The 22,537-nt window shown below is 41.1% G+C and overlaps 2 protein-coding genes across 4 annotated transcripts in view; one reads left to right on the top strand and one right to left on the bottom strand.

Annotated features, from left to right (window-relative positions):
• The first annotated feature begins 326 nt into the window (after positions 1 to 326).
• ZC2HC1C (zinc finger C2HC-type containing 1C) lies at positions 327 to 6,902 on the top strand. Of its 2 annotated transcripts, none has more exons than XM_016208688.2 (2): positions 327 to 1,666; positions 6,136 to 6,902. In XM_016208688.2, exons 1-2 carry the CDS (start codon positions 338 to 340, stop codon positions 6,397 to 6,399), a joined length of 1,593 nt encoding a protein of 530 aa, XP_016064174.2. In that variant the 5' UTR covers positions 327 to 337; the 3' UTR covers positions 6,400 to 6,902. The 2 variants fall into 2 exon arrangements, with proteins under 2 accessions (XP_016064174.2, XP_087675173.1); XM_087819047.1 differs by having other exon boundaries at positions 327 to 1,729; positions 6,136 to 6,217.
• A 2,739-nt stretch (positions 6,903 to 9,641) lies between these two features.
• The window catches only part of NEK9 (NIMA related kinase 9), a 35,263-nt gene continuing 22,367 nt past the window's right edge, over positions 9,642 to 22,537 (bottom strand). Inside the window, exons 17-23 of one of the 2 annotated variants that reach the window (XM_087819033.1) lie at positions 20,213 to 20,383; positions 19,405 to 19,464; positions 16,598 to 16,803; positions 15,333 to 15,494; positions 14,485 to 14,571; positions 13,532 to 13,744; positions 9,642 to 12,113 (exon numbers count right to left, since the gene is read on the bottom strand). In XM_087819033.1, the coding sequence (XP_087675159.1) occupies positions 11,991 to 12,113; positions 13,532 to 13,744; positions 14,485 to 14,571; positions 15,333 to 15,494; positions 16,598 to 16,803; positions 19,405 to 19,464; positions 20,213 to 20,383 (1,022 nt within the window). In that variant the 3' untranslated portion in view covers positions 9,642 to 11,990. The remainder of the gene's footprint in view (positions 12,114 to 13,531; positions 13,745 to 14,484; positions 14,572 to 15,332; positions 15,495 to 16,597; positions 16,804 to 19,404; positions 19,465 to 20,212; positions 20,384 to 22,537) is intronic. The other variant, XM_087819037.1, reaches the window with a different exon arrangement.

The following is a 22,537-nucleotide window of genomic DNA, read 5'->3' as shown; positions in this document are numbered from 1 at the left end:
CCACCTGTACGGATATTCTGTGTATGGCAGGAGCATCCTTGTGTACAGCAGAGCTGCTACTGGTACAGGGGAAGGGGAGGTGGCAGGGACACCTCTATCACATTCGTTTTTTATCTTCAGGACCTAATAAGCACTCACAGGACAAAATAAGCACTCACCTAATGCTTATTGAAGGAAAGCTTTAGCAGACCCGGTACCACGGTCCCTAAAAAGCTTAAATAAAATGTAGATAGGGCAAGGGTAGAAACAGTTTGCGTTAGTGACCGGGGTCAACCTCAGACAAACTCCTCACATATATCTGGTTTAAATCTTCCCTAGGCTTCGATCCGGACCCTGAATGGCTGGTCTCCATTTGGCACCACCTCTGCTTGTGGGTGTTATGTTCCCATACAATAAAACGGAAGCACCAGGGCTCCACTCAACTAAGCAAGCCCCCTACGAAAAAGGTGACTCTTCCCAGCTATCCTCAATGGGGCACCTGAGGAACAATTCCCAGGAAAAGCTTTCGAGCAGCAAAGAGCCCATGTTGAATAATCTCTACACTCACTCCAAATGGAACACCGGCACAAAAACCCAGAGCTCCTTCTATCCCCACCATGCTGGAATCACCCAGCAAGACCCAAGAAGCAATCTCCAGAGCCAAGCGAAGGGTTTGTTTTACTCATCAGGCCCTCAATCCCGCTATCCCAAAGCAAATAACCAGGAATTCATCCCCTTTACAAAGAAACGAGTTGGAGTGGACCGGGCATATCCACTGAAACCCGTGTTCCACCGGAAGTCTCGTAGTACAGGTGAGACTGGCATGGGTGGGGACCAGAATGTTTCTCCAAGACCCCCTGAGCCAAGGGAGTTTTCATACAGCAGTTTTGGTTCAAGGAACTGGGCGAATTCATCTGTGGTTGGTACTGTTGCTGCCACACAGGAGGAGAGAGCCATGGCAAACCCCGGCAGGACTGAGTGGGTGCAGATCCAAAGACTAGAAGCTGCAGGAGAGAGTTTAGAGGAGGAAATCCGAAGAAAAGAGACTCTCCTGAGGGAAAAGCTGAAGAAGACGGAGGAGGAACTCAGAAGGATCCAGAAGGAAAAGGAACAGGCTGAGGAAAATGAAAACAGAGAGCTACAGAGACTGACACTCCCCAGGAGGAGAGTTAAAGGTAATGGCAACACTGCGTACAACCCTGTCTCGTCCCCAGAATACGGCTCTAGGGAGGTCTTCAGTGGAGACAGCGGAAAGAATGAAACTTGGGGACAGTCTCAAGAAAATCCCAATCCATTCCAGTTCTCTGATTATGGGGTACAGAAGCTCAGAAGGGAGAGACTAGGGGCAAGCGATAACAAAATCCGAGACCAAGCCTCAGGGCCGGTGAAGGAGAAGTTTCCTCAGCCTACAGCAGCTCCAGGCAGTGCTTTGCCACGGTCCGCCAGCAGTTCTGACTTGCCTAGGGCACCAGACTCCTCAGGTTCCAGCTGTTCCACTGAAGAGCCAGAACTGGGCGAGTGCAGCCACTGTGGACGCAAGTTTCTCTTGTTCAGGCTGGAGAGGCACTCCAACGCCTGCAGCAGGATGCAGGGTTCCAAGAGGAAAGTGTTTGACTCCTCCAAGGCCCGAGCCAAAGGCACAGAACTAGAGCAGTACTTGAACTGGAAGGCACCAGCCTCAGTCAAGGTAACAAGGGCCTTATGGATTTGACCTTGAGCAGGGATCATTGTAAGGGCCTGTTAAATCCTTGTAAGTTTTTTTTTGTTTTTTTTTAAACAAATATTTCAATTGTTATAAAGGGAGAAAGTGAGAATTAGCATTTATTGATTATTACTGTGATGGGAGCTTTTCATAGGACCCTCACCACAACCGTGTGAGGATTTCATGATCTCTTATCAATTCAGAAATCAAGTTTTAGAGAGGTTAATTTGAGCTCACAGACAGCTTAAAATAGCAGAGTCAGCATATAAATCTGGGTTGGGATGACTCCAAAACCTAAACTCAAAAACAGGTGTCCTTTTGATTATAAAAGTAATAAACATTTACTGTAGAAAATTTAAAAGACATGAAAAATATAAAGGAAAAAGCTATTCTTTTTTTCACTACCTTGAGAGAATTCCTTTCACTTTGCAATATACTTTGCCACCTCCGAATCTGTTACCATGCCTGTAACCATATCTTTTTTTTAATTAAATATATCTTTATTGATTTCAGAGAGAGGAAAGGAGAGGGAGAGAGAGAGAGAAACATCAATGATGAGTCATTGATCGGCTGCCTCCTGTATGCCCCTGACTGGGGGCCGAGCTACAACCCTAGGCATGTGCCCTGACCGGGAATCGAACCCCGATCCCCTGGATCCTAGGTCGAGGCTCAACCACTGAGCCACGCCCATCCAGGCTCAGTGTTGATTAGCTCAGTGTTGATACACCTTCACAGTAAGTACATGGAACATAATTAAGTTTGGAATTATTCTCTCCATTTAGAGTGTAAACACCTTGACGGTACATGACTTTATTTTCAGTTAACATTCCTAGCTGCAGAAAAACTCGGTTGTAAAAAGTAAGGACTTTGGGATGTTTCCATGATAAGCTTAGGGGAACTTCACAGGCACCTGTGGACTGTCAGATCTGGAGGAGGTTGTCCCGTGAATAACTCCCCAACTCTGTCAAGGTTATGCCCCTTATTTTGTAAATGAGTGTTTTTCAAAGTGTGGCATGCTGACAGACATTTTTTATTTTAGTAGTTTTAGTGTGTATTAGGAAAACATGACAACATATTACACCCTTGATTTCTAGGAATCATGAATTTAAAGAAAAGTATGAATAGGGGGATAAAGTGAATGTGGCATGCAAATGATTGAAGCTTGGAAAAGTCCAGAAAGCCTAGGCCACGTGATCTCAACACCTCACCCATCTCTAATATTTCTAGCAACATATGAGTCATTCTGTTTTCATTTTTTGATTGATTTTTTTAGTAAGAGGAAGGGAGAGAGAGAGAAAAAGACATCCATTTGTTGTTCCGCTTACTTACGCACTCATTGGTTGATACTTGTATGTGCCCTGGCCAGAGATCGAACCTGTAACCTTGGTGTATGGAGATGATGCTCTAACCAACTGATCTACCTTGCCAGGGCCCCACTATAGTGGTTTTATTTCTGCCTGGCACCTAAAATAATCTTGTGTTTCTTAAATTCCTAAATACAGGAGCAGTGAAGCAAAGAGTTGGGTGTCTGAGATCAGATACCCTTGCTTTGTGGAAAATAGTTTGGGGGAATATGTTGCATTGAGGACACCAAGGCAGAAAGGATCTGCATCGAGATGCTCTTCCCTCCTTGGAATGTCCTAAGTCTTATTCCCAAACTTTGTGCCTTTGTGTCTCCCTCTCATTTCTCTAGTGTACTCAGAACAGGTAATTTTTCTTATATCCTTTCATATTCACATAACTTTCAGTACACTTATACCTCTTGTCTCTCTGCTGGACCCTAAGCATTTGGGCACAGAGGCCACAATTTTGTACTTATTGTGTTAATTGAATAAAATTTCAATACAATGAAGAATTTAAGTATAAGTATCATATAGGTGACAAACTTTCCTCTAATTCAGTTCTTTGAAAGGTTCCCGGACACCATCTCCAACACTGATTCTCTTGCCTTCTTGTCTGTTTCAGTAAGACTTTCCTGACGGGTACTTCCTTTTCCTTTGATAACATCTCTTCCTAGTGTTTGTCATTAATGATGTTGTATCACCAAGTAGCTATTTGCCTTCAAGATTAATTTTATTTTAATCTAAATATTTGAATATTTTTATAATCATGTAGTTAGTACTTATAATGCATATTAGCAGTATTCCACCTCATCTGTCACCAGCCCTAATCTAGTCCCCAGAGGCAGTCTTTAGTTCTGATAGATGCCTCTTCCGGAATGCATTTCCATATTTCTAAATAGTACACTTACTTTCTTGATTTATCAACTTTGTGCATTATCTGTTGAGTTCCTCTTATAGATGCTGCAGGTTAAGCTCTCATTTCCCCTCTCCATCTACTTCTCCCCTTATCCTTCCATTGTAGTGGAATCACACTTTTGCATTAAACCAGTAGTCAGCTTTTACATTATAACCACCACATAAATTTTGTTCACTGATGAGTGAACAAATTCTGCCCTGCCCACATGCACCTGGAGTTAATAATTGACTCATGTTTTCATTTGCTTGGTTTCCTACATACCTTCTCTCTATAAATTTCCCCCCCTAAATGATCCATCTGATGTCAGACACCTGTTAATGTTTCTGTAATTGCTCAAACACCCCTCACAATCCATGAGTTTGATTTTTTAAATTCTGGAAACCTCCCTCTGACCACTCTTTTTCCTCCTGCTCTAGTCTGGACTGGTTCTTCTCCAGGCCTGGTGCAGATCTGTTGTCCTAGGACTTCTCTTTGCTTCTCCTCTGTTGGGTGCCACGTTTCCAGCATCCTGTGTCTTCCGTTTTCTTGCTATACTCCTTGCCCTGTGGAAGCTTACTAAGAAAGATGCATGGGAGACATATTTTTTGTCTTGGAAAGAATGAAAATGTCTATATAATAGCCTTGTATTTGACTGATGATTTGATCAGAATTATGAGTGGAAAATGATTTTCTGTCAGAATTTTTTTTTATTTAATATATCTTTGATTTCAGAGAGAGGAAAGGAGAGGGAAGGGAGAGAGAAACATCAATGATGAGTTATTGATCGGCTGCCTCCTGCATGCCCCCAACTGGGGATCGAGCCTGCAACCGGGGCATGTGCCCTGACCGGGAATCGAACCCTGATCGCCTGGATCCTGGGTCGATGCTCAACCACTGAGCCACGCCCGGCCGGGCTGTCAGAATTTTTAAGGCATTTTCCTACTAGCTTTTAGCAACCAGTGTTACTGTTGAGAAAGCTGATGCCAATTTGATTTTTGCTCTGTTATAGGAAACCATTCTGTTTTTTCTTTTTCTATTTCTAAAAGCTTACAGGTTTCTCTCTTCATTCTGAAACTGAAATTTTACAATGATTGTGTTGGATACTTGGTGGGTTATTTCAATCTCAAGAGTAGTGACATGTAACTCTAGGAATGTTTATACTATTATTTCTTTAATAATTCCTCCTCTTGTCCTCTCTGTTCTTTTTAGAATGCCTATTAGTCAGATGTTGGACTTCCTGGATTGAGTTCCTAATGTTTTAATATTTTCTACTTTCCATCTTGATCTTTTTTCCCATTCTGCATAATTTTCTTGACATTATTTTATAACATTTCAATTTTTATTTTCAGCTCTCAAAGTTTTAATTTATAATAGTTCTGGTTCTTTGGTTGTTCCTTTCTCATAGTGTATATATTCTTCTTGTTTTATGGACACAATTTCTTCTAATACTCCTTTGCTTATATTATGGTTTTTTGTAAAGTTTTCTTCTGCTCCCTACCTTGTTGCTGCTTCATGTGTGTGTGTTTGCTTGTGTACTTGTTTTGGTCTCTCTTGTTCAAGCTTACTCAAATATCTGTCCATTCACATTTAAGCTTAAGTGGGGCTTGTTGACTAAGGACTTTCATATTAGGGTTATCAAATAGTGAGCCTTTTAATTGGGGTGCCCCAGAGCCAGTGTCTGATGGCTTTCTGTCTCCTGCTCGGTACATCCAGAGAACCCTTCAGTCTCCTAAGAAGGTGCCCATGTGCCTGGTACTCTGGGAGTCGAGTGGGGCAAGGAGGCTGACAGTTCTGCAATTCATCATGTACACTTGCACTTAATCCCTATTGTCAGCTCCAAGATGAACCCTTTTTCCCCGTGCCTGTATTTCCTGAGTCTGACACCTGTCTGGTTCAATTTCTCCAGAGAATAAACTCCTGCTCCATGAGAGTGCTGGATGTGCAGGGTGGGATAGCAGCCCTGGGGCCTGGCACTGGCAAGCACTGAGGCTCTCCAGGTCTCTGCTGGGGAACGTGGTTTGCCTCTTGGGACTTGTCCCCGCTGGCAGGGCCTTAGTTTAAGTGCCTCCACTCAGGCAAGTCAGTTTTCCCTGCTGCTCCTTTCCTGTTCTCTTTGACCTTGCAGATTAACACCCTTATTTTCTTACTGTCATTCTAGTGGAGACTCAGATGGGATAAATGCCAAGTTGAATGATCAGTCTTCCTTTTACTCATAGGCTGAACCTCCTCGGAAGAGCAACTGGAGACAGAAGCATGAATCTTTCATCCGTACCCTCCGTCAGGCTCGAGAGGTCCAGCAGGTAATTGCCAAAGGTGGAAACCCCTCAGACTTGCCTCACATCCTGCTTGCAGAAAATCCAGACTATATTCAATGTCCTCACTGTAGCCGTCAGTTTGCTCCCAAGGTGGCTGAGCGGCACATTCCTAAGTGTAAGACCATCAAGAACCGTCCTCCGCCTCCAAGGAAGCATTACAGTTGAGTAGACAACAGTGGAGGCCTCCTCATTAGTCTCAGAAAGCTTCTCTTCAGCAGTAAGTGGGAATAGAATGATTTGATGCAAAGCAGGAAGAATGAAAACTTTTACATGCCCCACCCCTGCCTGCAGAGCTGAAATCAGAGAGGAGAAACCCATTGCTAAACAGCAGGAGGCAGAAGGAAACCTCAGCTTCCCACTGAATTACCACCTCAGGCTTGTGTGCCTTATGTTACTGCCCTAAGAACTGATGGGTGAAGACGTTGAGTAGTGAGCATTAAAGCTGTCTTCTCACAAGCTGACTTGTGGTTTGTGCTAAGTGCCAGCATTTGCTTGGCCTTCTTGGTACTGCCTCTGCATGTCTGTGGTTCCTGCTAACTCTTCTTGCTCTTGCAAAAAGTTGGCTCATTAGGATGAGTTGGTGTCAGAGGATGATATCCAAATGATATCTCTTATAAAAGGTAACAGGATTTCATTGTAAGGCAAATGGAAGTTTACCCTTGACCTCCCTGGTGCATGGTCCTGGCTAAAAGCCAATACAGGTATGTAAGAGTGCCAATATATCCTAAACCCTCCCTATGGTGTATTGTGTCATAAAGGAAACCCATCTTTGTCTATTTCACAGGGTAGGGAGGGGGAAACACACTATATGTCTCTATACTTGCTCTTTTCTAATGTTAAAGAAGGGGAAGAAACTTCAGTTTCAGCTGTTGCTCTTTTCTAATGTTAAAGAAGGGGAAGAAACTTCAGTTTCAGCTGTTGCTCTTTTCTAATGTTAAAGAAGGGGAAGAAACTTCAGTTTCAGCTGTTGCTAGCACTGCTTTCAAATTAGGTTGGTAAGTTGGTTGGATGGCGCTTTAAATGAGGCAGCAAAATATACCATCAAAGCAAGCTGGGACACTGCTGTGTCACATGTCCCTGCTGACTAGACCACAGTTAACTTCTATTTCAGAAAGCAAACTTTGAAGGAAAAGGTACCAGATCTTTTTAATTTTTTGTGACGCATCATGCCTAGTGCAAGTAACCTTTATAATTAGGCCCTCAATAAATGGGTTTGGGGAGTTTAAATTAAACAAATGATGAGTGAGTCCTCGACTTGTTAAGGGGTAGTACTAGTTCCGATAGGATGAAGCTAGAATAACAGACCTGAAGTACTAGTAGGGTCATTGTCGTATGAGCATTACTCAAATTGTTACTTTAAAATACTGGAAAAAAGTCTCCCAGCCTGACCTGGGCAAAGGCGACTTGGCAGACAACAAAAATGTATTTTACTCAACTACAGATGGCTACTCACTCCTGTTTCATTTCCACTGTAGCTTCTGCTGAGTGGCTGGGCCAACAGATCAAACCAATTTGAAATGTGAGTTTAAGGCTTTAGCTGTAAAGCTATAAGACAGTAGGCTGAAAAAAAATTATGTATCTTAAAAACAGCATATATTGAAATCCTTTATGCTCTTGTGACAAAGAAAAAGAGGTATGCTCTTAATTGTTGCTGAGAAAAAGAGGTATCACATACCAGGGCTTTTGGTTGGCCACCTAAAGAAACCTCACATAGACACACTGGCTATTTCATCCAATAGAGACATTCCCCAGGCAAGTTTAATGAGGTACACTGTTTTACACTTGATGGTAAGAACAACAGATGGCAAGAGTGAGCTGTGGCCAATGTTACCAAGTGGTAGTGGCCTGTGGACTGCTTTGCCCCACAATTATGTTTTATTTGGCTGGCACAGCACTAAAAATATAATCCGACATTTAAAAATTGGGATATGAAGCATCTCTTACATAACTTGAAGTTCTGGAAACACTGGGCCATTCACCCTGCACAGCACTAACTGCATGAGGTTCAGAATTGGTTGCTCCTTGAGAAGGGAGAGAGGATTCAGATCACCACAGCCCCACCTGGCCTGCTTCACTTATTTTGCCTTATCTGCCTTGCCCGATAGCCACTGGGTTGGGAACCCCTGGACGATGGTATTAAGGTCACAGATAAGAGCCCTCTAGGGAGAACAACTGCTTTGTGTGTGTGTGTGCTTCATATAGACACAGGAAGCAGTTATTCGTTGTTGTAGAGAAATAAAACAATAGTCAAGGTCTTAATGTTCCCTTCAATCTCAACATGCTTTGGCCTTCATTATGTTAGCAATGCCTATTAGTCTTTAAATTTAGCTTGATCTGATCTTTGGGAAGAGGTTAGAAACCTTTTTCTAAGTCTCTTCCAGGATAGTGGAGGATGATGCATGGAGAAATAAATGCTGCTTGTTAGTCCATGTATTATACTACTTCACCCAAGTAAATATTAGACATATTAAAGTTCAAAAGGTTAAGCAGTGGGGAAAATCTCACGGTAACTCACTTCATTTAAAAGGATGTGCAGACATGCTAAGATGGTGCTTCTTAAAAGCAGTGTGTTCAAGGCAGCACAGGACCTCCTGGCGAACACTTCCTTTTTGTCAGCAATTTCTCACTCTTCACAACTACACAGGAGGTAGCAGAGATGTGATAAAGTGCTCTTCTCCCTGATGTTATGATTCTGTGAGGTTTAGCGAGCAGTATGTTTATTTCCATAGTTAATTATCGAAGCAATAAGTGGTTTTTGGCTTTGCAGCAGGAAGGAACATGTTTTGTAGCCCTGGCTACAGCCCACTCTGCCCTGACACTATCATGAATAATACTTCTTTTTAGGCCCAGGGATACTCATTTGAAAGAATTGATTTATATCTTCGTTCCAGAGTTGGTCTGCTTATGAATGTTTCCAAATATATGGCAAACCAAATGAAATGTGAGTTTAAGGCTACTTTTGCTTTAAATTTTAGTGAAATGCTCAGCCAAGAGAAGTTGTAACTTGGCTGTGCTCTGCCAGGGAGACCAAAATACAGTTCACCCTCTTTGAGGGAAACCAGTTTTATAAACATAAACTGGCATTATCACTTGAAAAAGCCCACTGTGATTGGGGAGACAAGTACAAGAAGTGATCCTTCCTCTTCTAATGACTTGTTTTTTTCTCTCTCTGCATTTTAAGACTGTATTTCAGAAGCCTGGGGGTGGGGAAAAGCTGTAGCAGCAGAAATTACTCTGTTAGCAAGAAAAAGAAATTGGAAAGAGGCAAAGATTATTTCTGTGCAAATGTCCCTTGCATTGTTTCTGTTACAGACCACTGAATTAAAGATTCATGAAGGCCTGGAATCTGAGTGCTTTATCCCCAGTGACTAAGGTCCATGCACAGACTTACTGAGGCATAGCACTGATTGAAAGTTTAAATGTTTATTTAAAACAGAAATGCCAAACCACTCCACCCTCAACCTTTCAGACATCTGGCTAACAATAAGCTAGTTCTTCAGCAACAATGTCAGAGCAGAGGAGTAACTCAGGATATACTGTAACTCAAAAGCAATACTATGGAAAACTTAAAACACCTAGCACTGCATAGAAAAGTAGAGAATTAGCTACAGAAAACCGTTCAAAGGCATTTCTGCTGCCTCACCTTTCACTTTTTATCTAAGCATGACTGCCACCTTTGAACTGGTTTCTGTTTGCATAGCTGTTTGGTGGGAAAAATCGTATGGCTGTCCCAGGCACAATTTGGGAAAGTGCAAATTGTTTCTAAGGCACAGAATTTAGATTCTCAGCCAGATTCATAGCAAACCTAGGTTTCCCAAGGGAACATGCTAGAGAAAATGACCACAGCATTCCACTGCTAGAGAATAAGTCCCCTCTGGAACAAGGGCAAGGATCTCACCCTCTCATCAGTGCTCACTTCCATCCCACAGTCTCAGCAACGTCCCATGTTCCTCAGATCCACAGCAGAAGCAACACTCATGATTAACACCCAAACTGACCCTGCCTCTCAGGCCTGCTGAGATGGTAAGCATGAGGGATACAAGAATGTGAAAGGCCAGTCAGTCCTTAAAAAAAAAAAATCAAAGTTACATTTACATGATGAACCAAACCCCACTGTTAGGGTTTACAGCAAACCCCCAAGTCCCCAGAATTTGTAGCTTAATCCAGGGTTGGCCCCTTCCCTTATTTTAAGAAAAGGCTTCAGTGATTACATTAGTACCATTGTACTAGGCTTCCCAGAATTGAGAAAACAATGGGAACATCAAACCAAAAAAGATCCCATTGAACAGAGTTGCCCATCCCCAGCCATGAGGTTTTCCCGTAGCGTCAGCCTCTGCATCATCAGTTTTAGGGAAATGACATTTCCACTGCACAGATCCTTCCAAAATATTAAACAGACATCAAACATTCATTTTTTTGGTTTAGGGAAAATGAAACAAAAATTAATGTAGCTGTTTTTAGGAAGGTAGGCTATGAAGCGCCTCAAGACTGCTCCTGTGAATCTTTCATAAGGCCAGGTGGAGAAACAAAAGTTCACATCCTTAAGTAAAATCATCAAAAGCTCTAGGACATTTTCTTTGGGAAAGCTAACTTGCTCCTATCTATAAGGACATGACTATGGGATCAGAAGGGAGCTCTCAGCCAAATTTCTTTCACTTGGCAGGTTCCACCTGTTCTGTTAGGCTTTAGGGACTACCAGGTTTGGGGGCTGGCTTTGGGCCACTCGAGTAGGAAAGATGATACAGATTCACTGATATGGCTTCATAAAACACCAAAGGGGAAAAAATACTGACTAGACATACAGGAAGGGAGTGGTTAGGGCTGCTGATGTCAAGATCAGAACCCTAAGAGCCATGAAGGCAGAGGCATAAGAGGCCTTCTCATGAGCAGAGTCACTGTAAGCCTTCTCAAAGGTACCCAGAGGAGGCACTTCCTCTCCCTCATGGTTTTCCCTTAAGGCCATTCCTACTGCCCCACTGACTCAATTCTCTACAAGCCACCTCATCTCTTACAGGCATCTTCCAAAGCTAGGAAAGCCCAGCCTGCATCTGCCACAGCCAGTCACTCCAGCTGTGTGATGAGGAGGAACCTGCCCTTCTTTCTCTACTACTCACTGAAGAAATTTCAATCACCCTCAGAGGAAAAGCATTCAAAGCCTACTTTTCCTCCTAAAGCATGATGTAACTGAACTTTCTGAAAACAAGCCCTAGAGACTGACACCACCAGACATCCTTTCCTAGACTCAGGGCTCCTGAGAGGGCTCAGAGCACTTCACCACTCTCCAGATGACCCTGGACAGGCCACACACCTGGTTCCAGCCCACTCCAGCTTCACACTTTTCCCTCCTCCACCCAGAGGTGCAATGCCTGGTGTTGAATTCCCAAGGCAGCTTCCAATTAGTGGTGAAAATGATAAATGAGATATAAGCTGCTACCAGCAAAATTAAGGTGAGCATTGTGTCTCCTCTTCAAAGGTGGGATCACCAGATGAGGTACAGAGCTGCTGTTGCTATGGCAGTCACTGAGAACAAAGCCAGGGCCATGGATCCCTTCCATTCTCCAAAACAAAACCACTCCTAGATCCTATCTAATAGGCAATGCCACTCTCCAAGTGTATGTGGAAAGTGCTTCAGAGCCTCCGCCTTGCGCTCCTTGTCTGCAAGTGAACAAAGCCAGGAAAGCGCTCTCTGCATTCAGTAAGTGTGCTGTGAAATTCTTTGGATCCCAGTTTCCTGGAGGCTATACAGGTTCAGGAGACTAGAGGCTGGGTCGACAGGAATCTGTTCCCAGGAGGCACCAGGAATCTGAATCTAAGTCAGGTTTTGGATCCATTTCCATTTCTTCCTTTGCTGTCTGAGTTCCTCTGGAATGCATCCCCATCTGTCCAGAAAAAAATACAGTTCCACATTAGCACTACTGCCACCTATCATGCAGTTCAGGACATTTTCAATGTCAAACTCTAAGGATTTGTTGCCACAGTTTTGTGAGAAGTTCATAATACTACCTTAACAAAATTAACACTAATAATCTCAGACCAAAATAATCTTAATTTTGTTCATACAGTCTACATCTTTACATTTGCTGTGGGTAGGATGACAAACTGTCCTGGTTTGTCTCGGACTGCAGGATTTTCTGGGATTCAGAACTCTGCTTTAAAATTGAGACAGCCCTAGTCAAAACCACCCTCCTTCTGGCCATAGTTGCCAATACGCCCATGCTTACCTCAAGTGTGTACATTACATTCCAAAGTATTTTCATAGACATTTCATTTAATCCTCAAAACAACCATACAAAGGGGGTGGCATCATTTTCTATTTTTAGGTGAGAAACCAGAGCTCACTGAAACAAAGTAATTTGTCTAAACACAAAAAGTTGGTAAATGGCAAAGCCAAGGGTTGAACCCTATTTCCCTATCCTAGTTCACTCTATAGTAGGGCTCCTTAAAAACAATGCATGCAGCATCACCGTGATGTATTTTTATCAGAAATGTTTAATTTAAATCTAATTGAGCCTATAGGTCTAACTTCCAGTTTACAGAAATGACAGGGTGAAAAAGGAGCAAGTTAAGCAATATCCCAAGAAAACAAGACAAATTCAGAAATGTGGGACATTCTGTTAAACAACTGACCCTGTTTCTTTAAGTCAATGCCATGGTGGGGGGAGGGGGAGAATGGTGGTGGAGGGAATTGTTCTAGATTAAGAGAAATGAGACAGAACAATGTAATGTGGGGTTCTTGACTGGATTTTGGTCTGAGATTATTAGTGTTAATTTTGTTAAGTGTGATAATGGTATTATGGTTATCCAGGAGAATGAATGTCTTTATTTTTGGATACATGTAATAAAGTATTTAGGCAATGTCATGACTTTTATACTTTACTTGAAAATGTTTTAGCAAAATAAAATTACATACATTTTAAATACACAGAGATATATATCCACACATATTCTAAATACACACACACACACACACACACACACACCCCAAATATGGCAACATGTTAACAATTGTTGAATCTAGATGGTGGATATATGTGTGTTCACTGAACTATAATGTTTAAAGTTTTTCATAAGAAGGAGGAAAAGAAAAAACAAAGAGTAACAAAAACCAATGGAAGTTAGGTGATAAAAATCATTCAATCCAGGTGCCTGAACAAGGCCCAGGGTTTCTGGGATTCTAAAAGTTACATCGTTAAAAGGTAAGTGCTTACAAAGAAGTATATTTCAGTCCTTGGTGTTTTGTTTCTGTGATTCTTCAAAACAGAATTTGGAACTGAAATTATTCTTTCAATGCTCTCACCTGCTGCCCTCCTTCTAACTTCTTGTTCAGCTTCTGTAGTTGGGTAAAAATCTGGAGGTTCTCCTGCTGTAGCTTCTGTTGTTCAGCCAGACACTTTAACACCAGACCCTGCAATCTCTCAACCTCCACCTGCAGACTGCTGCATGCACAGGTAGGAGGAATCAATGGTGTTCCCTTCCCAGCACATGTTCCTGCAGGATTCAGCCGAGGTGGCTAAAGAGTAGAGAGGAACAGGTCACAAGAGGTTCTGCCTGGATGCCACAGCTCCCCAATCCAAATTTCCTCAAAGTGCTATCAGATTTTACTTTTAAAAGAATAAGATAAAACTTATATACACATGAAGTAAATGCAAAAGAAACAGAAAACAGCAAGCATTACAAGAGCACCTGGCTCTAACATAATAGGGCAAGAGAACTCTGCCTCAGTCTCCATTATGCTAAGGTAAAAAAATAACCATCTATTTTGAAGGACTTTGTGAAAAAATTTTAAAGTGTACTGATATCTTCCCATTTAAAATGCTGAAGTGTGGCCCTGGCTGGTGTGGCTCGGTTGAAGCGTCATCCCATATACCAAAAAGGTTGTGGGTTCAGTTTCTGGTTGGGGCACTCATACCCAGATTGAGGGTTTGGTCACTGGTCGGGGCATGTATGGGAGGCAACCAATCTATAGTCTGTTTCTCTCTCATATCGATGTTTCTCTCCCCCTCTCTCTAAAATCAATAAAAACATATCCTCAGGTGAGGATAAAAATAAATTAATCAAAATGCTGACATGGAGAAAGCATAATTTAGTTTGGAACAAGTTTTTCTGATCACAGTGAGGAAACTGTAATCCAAAGGGTCAATATTCATGAAATGTAGAGGGTTACACTTTAGAAGAGATTTGAGAGGTGTTCACTAAACAGGATTGACAAAACAATTCAAGAATTATTGACAGAGGAATTAAAATATTTACCTTGAAGTTTTCAAAGGTTTTATTACCTCTTCTGGGGAGCTTTTCAATTTTCCTAGTCTGAACTTTTCTTCCTCCTCCTATTGTACACTGTTTATAACAAGGGGCAGAATAAGACAGTCCACAGGCCAAATCAGGACTACTGCCTGTTTTTGTAAATAGTTTTATTGGAACACAAGCATGTTCATTCATTATGTATTATCTATGGCTGCTTTTGTGCTACAGTGTCAGAGTGGTGTAGCTGCTAAAGAGACTGTATGGTCTGCAAAGCCTAAAATAATTACTATGTGGCCCAAAATGTCTGAATCCCTGGTTTACAGTTTTATTGAGATATTTACCACAACTTGATTTCTATCAAGGTTAGAAATACATATGTTGCTCCCTCACTGGACTACAAGCATTATTTCTTACTCATCAGTATGGAAAATAATACAATGATTACTAAATAATAATACAAGAATAAACTCTGTGTTTCACGTACTCACAACTATAAACCTATTTTTGCTCCACCTTCTATTTAAAGCCTCCAACCACCCTAGCAGTGTCATGAAAAACTGGATTAGAATTTTGGAATTTCAATTTTGGTACTTCTGAGGCAGAGAGAAAAGACAGTTCTCTGCTATAGAAAAGTGTTAGCCTGTCAGCAATGTGCAAGGGTGAATACTTTTCCAAGACAACCTAGTTTACCCTTCACTAGAGGCTTTAAGCACTACCAGACAGTGTTATGAACTGATACAGGGCAGCTGGAGACCAAAGAAGCTAGAGGAGGAGACAGTGAGGCCAAGAGAACTGGGCAGAGCTTGCAGCCACTCTTTACCTACTTGAGATTCAAAGGCAAAAAGCTCAGTTACCCAGGCTCCTACTGGGGGCTTGTGTTCTGAAGGTGCTTCGGAGGCCACTTTGAGTCCTTGCAGCTCTTCATAGGGCAGGGTATCTTTCTCAGACTCTGAAAAAACTGCACTTAGGGGAGATGGGCTGTCAGGCATGGGAATGAATTCTGCATTTTCCAGCTCCTATGTATAAGAGAAAGAATTTCATCAGTCTACTTTCTCCCAAATTCCCTTCTTTCTATAGCCTTAACTCTGTTGTGACATCAGCACCCTCTAGTGGGGCAGGATAGCTGTGGCTACTACACAGCTCACTCTAACTGCCCACAACCTTCCAGCCCTTCCTTTGGAGGAGTTACAGTGACATGAATTCAAATTCAAGAACAGAGTTTGGAATGTCTGGCATGTTTCCCCAACACACTTATTCTATGTAGGCTATTCAGTGAGTTGGGAAGCTCTAAGGTGATGTTAGTGAGAGCAATTGCCAGGCTTCTAAAGGCTGAGACTGACACTTTAGACAGTACAGTCTGCTGCTTCCTCCATCCATACTCCTGTATAGCTATCAGGTTTGGTTATCAGGTTATTATATAGGGAGCTGTAAATACATAGATTCAATCTTTTTGGTAAAAATTTTAAAACTTCACAAACTATACATGTTCACTGTAGAAAATGAGAAAATACAGATGAGCAAAGGGGATGATAAAAATCACCACCAATTCCATTACTCACAGATAACTGCTGTTAAAATAATTAATATAGTCTTCACAGAAGACCTTCTATGCATTACGTATTTGCTAAAAGAATGGGATCATATTGCACAGATATTATTACATCCTTTTATGCATAGCCATATGCTATAACCAACTTTCCATATAAATAAACATACTCCAACATTTTTACTGTCTGCACTTAAACTCTTATTAATCCATTTCTCTATTGTAAAGCATTCCAATTGCCCCAATATTCCACTTCCACAAACCATAGTACAAAATCATAAACTTAATCTTTGCACATATGGTTTACAAAAACTGCCTTCAAGGAAGGCTCTGTTAATTTACATTCATTTAAGTAATACAGGTATGAGAACTTTTTGTATCTCTTCTTGTCAGGAAGAAAAAAGGATTCTAGATTTGGTGATTTTGTTCCAGGTAGAAATCAGAAACCCAGGTACCTACTACAAAACACTTGAATAGGACATGGGAAACTGAAAGATTCTGACAACTCTTTTCTAATCCCTGCAAAGGATCTGATATGTATTTTATTTAAGGTACCTCTATCAAAGGAATTACCTTTCGAAGCCAGCCAGGACAGGAGCTGCTGGCCCCACTACTGATCCCCATGGCCTCCGTGGGACTGACTAAACCTTCCATTCCTCGGTCTGCTTCCATTGTTCCTCGGAAGCCTCCACTTGGATCGGGAGTTTCAGATTCCTGCTGACTGTCCTCCTCTTCTCCCCCACCGCCGCCGCCTCCTCCCGGGCTACAGCTCTGAACCACTGACAGATACACAGCACAGAAATAGACAACTTTGCCATGCAGCAAGAAAGATTTACCATCTTATAGCTCCACTGACTCCAGAAGAGGTTACTAGAGTTGCATAAAGTAGAATAGCAACAGTCAGATATTTGGGACAAAATTTTTTAGTTTTTACACAAAGTATTGTATATCAGTATCTTGATAATGATAATTTACTTCTTTCCAAACTTGCTTATCCCTATGTTCATAGCAGATGATCAATGTTCTGAAGCATAACTGAACAATCACCCCAACCACAGCTCACCAAATCTAGCACCCACACTTTAATAGATACATCCAGACTCCAGCATCCTCCAGCGAGGTTCATCTTATATACAAAGCTCTTTCACATATGGGCCAAAAAAACACTCAAAGTTGCTACATAAACTCACCACCAACTCCCTTTCTGGGGAAGCATCTGAATGAAGAAGTCTTCAACTATTTAAAGTCATTAAATTCTTTGATGACTATTTGTAAGAATTTAAAAAATATGATGGCTGGTTCTTTCATATCATGAAGCATATTCCAAGTTACCTTAATGAAGACTAGTATAGTTAAGAAATGTTAACTGATGTGTAGTTAAGAAATGAAACTGAATTTTACTATGGGCCAAAGAAAAATATAATTTAAAAAGTAAATTTGCCAAAGCTAAAAAATATAATTGCATGGTATATTCTAAAACTAAATGTAAAGGACTTTTTAAAAAAAATATCTTTATTGATTTCAGAGAGAGGAAGGGAGAGGGAGAGGGAGAGAGATAGAAACACCAATGATGAGAGGGTCATCATTGATTGGCTGCCTCCTGCACACCCCTGACTGGAGATCGAGCCTGCAACCCGGGCATGTGTCCCAACTGGGACTTGAACTACGATCTCCTGGATCCTAGGTCAATGCTCAACTCCTGAGCCACACCTGGCCGGGCTAAAGGACTCTTTATTACCACCAGCTACACCGGCTGGCTGACGGTGCTACAGTGCAATCCTACTAAAGCAGTAGGAACCGTAGATGCCAAAATAAGTCAGAAGCTTGCTTTTTGTTTTAAATGGCTTTTAAAAATTATGTTACACCTGAGATATATGTAAGACGATTTTTAACATATGTGTAAGTTTTGATGCCTAACAAAACACACATGAATCTACCACTTGAAGAACTAGAATTGTACTTTCCAATATGGTAGCCATATATGGGTATTTAAGTAGAATTAAAAATTAGTGTTTAGGTCACAGTGTTTACTTTTCAAGTGCCCAATAGCCACATGTAGCTAGTGGCTTTGTACTGGCCAGCACATATACAGAACATTTCCACTTCTGCAGAAAGAGCGATGGGACAGTGCTGAACTAAAACATTACCTGTATCATTTGCCCTGCTTTGTGAACTCCTTCTCTGGCCTCCTACCCAGATGTAAGCACTGTTTAATTTTGCATTTACAACTTCTTCATTAAGAAACAACTTGATCACATACTTATGTATTCTTAAGCAATATATTATTTATTTTGCTGGGTTTTGAACTTTATAAAAGATGTATTCTGCTGTAACTTGCTTTTTACATTACGGAAATATTTGTATATGTTGTTCATTTTCACTTTTGTGTAACATTCCATTGGATGGTCATAACACATTCAACTAACAAATATTTACTGAGCATTTACCATTTGCCAGGCATTCTTCTAGGCAATGTGGAGAAAATTAATGAATAAAAACAGACAAAAATCCCTGCCCTTATGGAGTTTACATTTTCTAGCCAATGGACATGTGCTTTTAATCTTATGTTTTTCTTTTAAATACCGTTCTAGCAAAACAAAGCTCTAATAGAACAGCTGTGCTTTGCAAAAATACATTTTATCATTTGTGACAGGTATTAATATGAACAAATAGATGCTGAGCAATGAATTACTAAAGGAAACTAATAAGAGGTATAATGTACGTGTATGTGTGTAAACTAAAGTTCAACAACTCTAGATCAGATTTTCAACTATTTTTAGAGGACTGATCTGCTTTTATTCTGGGTCTTTATCTGTTTGATCCACAAAATATCAGAATCGAGGTTTTGAGACGTCAAAGGCTACAGGTACTCTAGCAAATGGAAAACCAAAAAGGAACACAGATCCAATTTCCTGTCATGGTCCCAAATAATACAGCACCAAGAAGAAAGAAGCCAAAGGAAAACTACCAGAGAGCTTTAAGCTGACTTTCCTAACCACTTGGAAGTTTAGCCAACTTTTATTTCTGAGGACCTATTTTGAAGAACTATTTCTATAGACTAGAATACCCCTAGGAATACATGGAAGGTACAGGGTAGACAGAATCTATAGCCCCTAAGCATAAGGAAAAAAACTATGTAAGTCACATTACAATGCTAGGGAAGCCATGTAATTACTTCCATATGCGTGGGGCAAAGATGTACCCCACACTGTAAAAGTTGTAACTTACTGTGAAATCCACCAAAATATGATCCTCTCTCTTTTGATCACTGTATTCCTCATTTCCCAAAGATATTTCCCCCTTTTTTGGAGACTACATGGAATCCAACCCAAAGTTCCATACCTCACAAAACCACTGGTACCTAAGATATTGCTACTTACCAGTCCCAATGGATAAGCCACTGCTATTGGAACGGATGGTTTTAGAATTCAATACTTTCTCTGAGGGAAAAAATTCAGTAGTTAAGCATCAAATACAGCTATAGGCAGGAAAAATGAGGACTAGGATAGGGAGTTAATCTAGGAGATAATTGCTATCCCTCACTGAGTTCAGATAAATTAAAGTTAATTATTATTTTAGATATTAATATCATAAGCCAAGCACCACCAGCTACTCTAACTACATTCACTATGTAAAATAGCAATTCTCCTTAACTATTCTTTGGAATCATTTGGGAAGCTTTAGAGATTCCGGTTTAATTGGGCAGGGATTTCTAAAAGCTCCTCAGGAGACTCTAATGTGCAGCCAAGGTTGTGAACCACTGATCTAAAAGAATGAACTTGTAAATCTTCACAACAGGCCTTCACATAATTTAGTTCATAACAAAGCACTCTTTATGCAGAAAGCAGTTATGATTTAGTTTCTTTTTAAAGGTGTACTAAATGTTTCTTATAACAGCATGAACTGACAAGTTCATTAGTAGAGAGCTAGAAGTAACAAATTCAATAGCAAGGGAGACAGAGAATAAAGTTATGTTAAAAATGGTCACGAGGTGGTAAATGACAAAGCTCAGGAAGTGACAACGTTCTGTTCCTATCATTAGGCATGGCATCACTTACATTATAAATTTACAGAAGTAGCCTCTTTTCTTCAGGACACTTCTAGGGCCAAGAATGTAGCCACCAGTACCTTAGGTACAAGTCTATCCTCTGTCAAAGCCACTTCAACCCACACATATGAAACCCTTACCAACAATGAGAATGGTGTGCCAGCCACGGCAAGATAGATCCGGGACGTGATGCAGAGATCCAAAAATAGGCCGAGGCCATGAGGTACAAATATCAGAGCCGTGAGGTCTCTCTGTGGGGGTCATTGCCAGGCGACCATTACCACCATTGCCCCAGGCAAAAATATGGTTATCTAGGGGAAAAAAACCCCACATTTAACAGCAGATAGTTTAATAGAATACTGGCTTCCCAACTCTTTGGGTTCCCCATCTTTATGCCCTAGAGCTAGAAAGTTTCCCCACTATGTACAAAACCGGGGAAAGCTGTTTATTCTCCTATAAGCCTAAACAATTCCTGATACCCCCAAGGTAAAAATGACCACTGCTCCTACATACTGCCATCCAGTCACTTATTCATTTGACAACGTTTTTTGGTCACTCATTCAAATATTTACTGGGCATCTACTTCATGAAAGGCACTGCTTGAGGCACTGGGGAAAGAGCAGTGAATAAACAGTTGCTGCCCTGTGGAACTGATATTCTAGTGGGGGGAGACTGATGAATAAAAAATAAATGTCTAATACTTCAGGTGGTAGTAAGTGCTATGAAGAAAGATAAATGGTAAAGAAAAATAGTGGAAATAAAAAATAGTGAGCATTATAATTTTGGATGGGGTAGTCAGAGAAATACTTGTTGACACTTGGCAGAGACCTGATTGAAGTAAGAGAGCCATGTGGATATCTAGGGGAAGAGCTTTCTAGGCAGAGGAAATAGCAAGTGCAAAGGTCCTGTAGGTAATGTGAGCATCACAAACAAGGAACAAGAAGGCCCCTGCAGCTGGAGCAAAGTAAGAGAGGGGACAGTGGTCAGAGAAGAGGTCAGGAGGTGGCTTGGGTCTGGTCATGTAGGGCCTATGCAGGCCATTGTAATGACTTTAATTTTTATTGGTTGAGATAGGAAACTATTAGAGGTTCTGAACAGTAGATATTTTAAAAAATCTCTTAGGCTACTATGAGGAGAATCGCTTCCAGGCGAACAAAAGTGGAAGCAGGGAGACCAGTTGTAGCAGTGAAGATGCTGAGAAGTGGTTGGATATATTCTGAAGATAATCAATAGGTTTGCTGATGGATGAAATATAGGGTGTAGGATAAAACTGCCACTTACTGAGATGGGAAGGTTGCAGGTGGAACAGGTTTGCACAGAAAATCAGAAGTTTGACTTTAAATATAGTGAGTTTGTTTGAGATGCCTGTAACTTCCTATCCAAATCAGGACATTTTTTAATGAAAACGGGGTGCTATTAATGATTAAACCAGGACAATAAGCATGAATCAGGACTGACTGGGGAAAAATGGGCTATGGAGCCACCATATCTTTAGACACCTAAGTTGAGAGGCTACTGAGTGAGTGTGGAGGTAAGGGGTGGTAATATAAAGTTATCAGTGTATAGGGGGGATTTAAGATAATGAGCTCACTTAGGAAGTGAAGGGAGACAGAGAGATAGAAGGTCTGAGCCCCACGCACTCCAGGGCTTAGAGGAGTTCGATACTGCCATGGCACCTGACCTACCTGTCTATACTACTCTGTTTATATGTATATCTCTCCTACTCCACTAGACTGTGAATTCCTTGAGGATAGGGCCTTTCTGGGACTGACTTCTACATTTCCAGAGCCTAAAAGAGCGCCTGGAGCACAGCAGGCACTCTGTTTGCTGTCTGAATGAGGCAATCAAATACAGTTTAGAAGAGTACAGAAACACTGGTCAAGAGGTAATATGCCCAGCCACAGAATCCAATCCTACGTCCCTCATTCTGAAGTTTAACTTGTGAAGTACACAGATCGATTGAAGAAACATTACCTCTTTGGGGCCCTGTCAGAAAAAGTACTACTGAACTTGCTGCAGTAAATTCAATCCTTAGAGACATCTTGACAGTGTCTTTGTAGGTAACATTTCCACTTATCTAGTCCAACTAAATAGAATGTTTCCTAAAATCCCTTGTTTTGGGACAAGCAGAGAAGGTTAATGTGCCACTCTGAAAGCTGGCTCACTTAACTAAATATAGTTAAGAGATGACTAATCTGACACTATTGCTGAATCCTTCACGTTTACACACTAGGTAGACTAGAAGAAAACAAAGATATCTCAGAGCATTAGCTGAAATGAGTCTAAAGACAAAAAGAAGCAATGTGATTTGCTGTTCACCAGTCACAAGAAAGAAGTAGCTACAAAAATAAAGAGTTCAGAAAGTGACACAGGGAGTGAGAAAAAAGAGAAGAAAAAGAAAGCAGAAGAAAGAGGGAAGGAAATGAAGACTAGCAGAAGAGGCAGTACAAAAGAAAAGTGGTGAT

This window comes from Miniopterus natalensis, chromosome 1, assembly GCF_054644295.1.
Source record: "Miniopterus natalensis isolate mMinNat1 chromosome 1, mMinNat1.hap1, whole genome shotgun sequence".
NCBI classification, from domain to species: Eukaryota; Metazoa; Chordata; class Mammalia; order Chiroptera; family Miniopteridae; genus Miniopterus; species Miniopterus natalensis.
The sequence above is the reverse complement of the archived record's forward strand: the minus strand, read 5'-3'. Positions and strand labels throughout refer to the sequence as shown.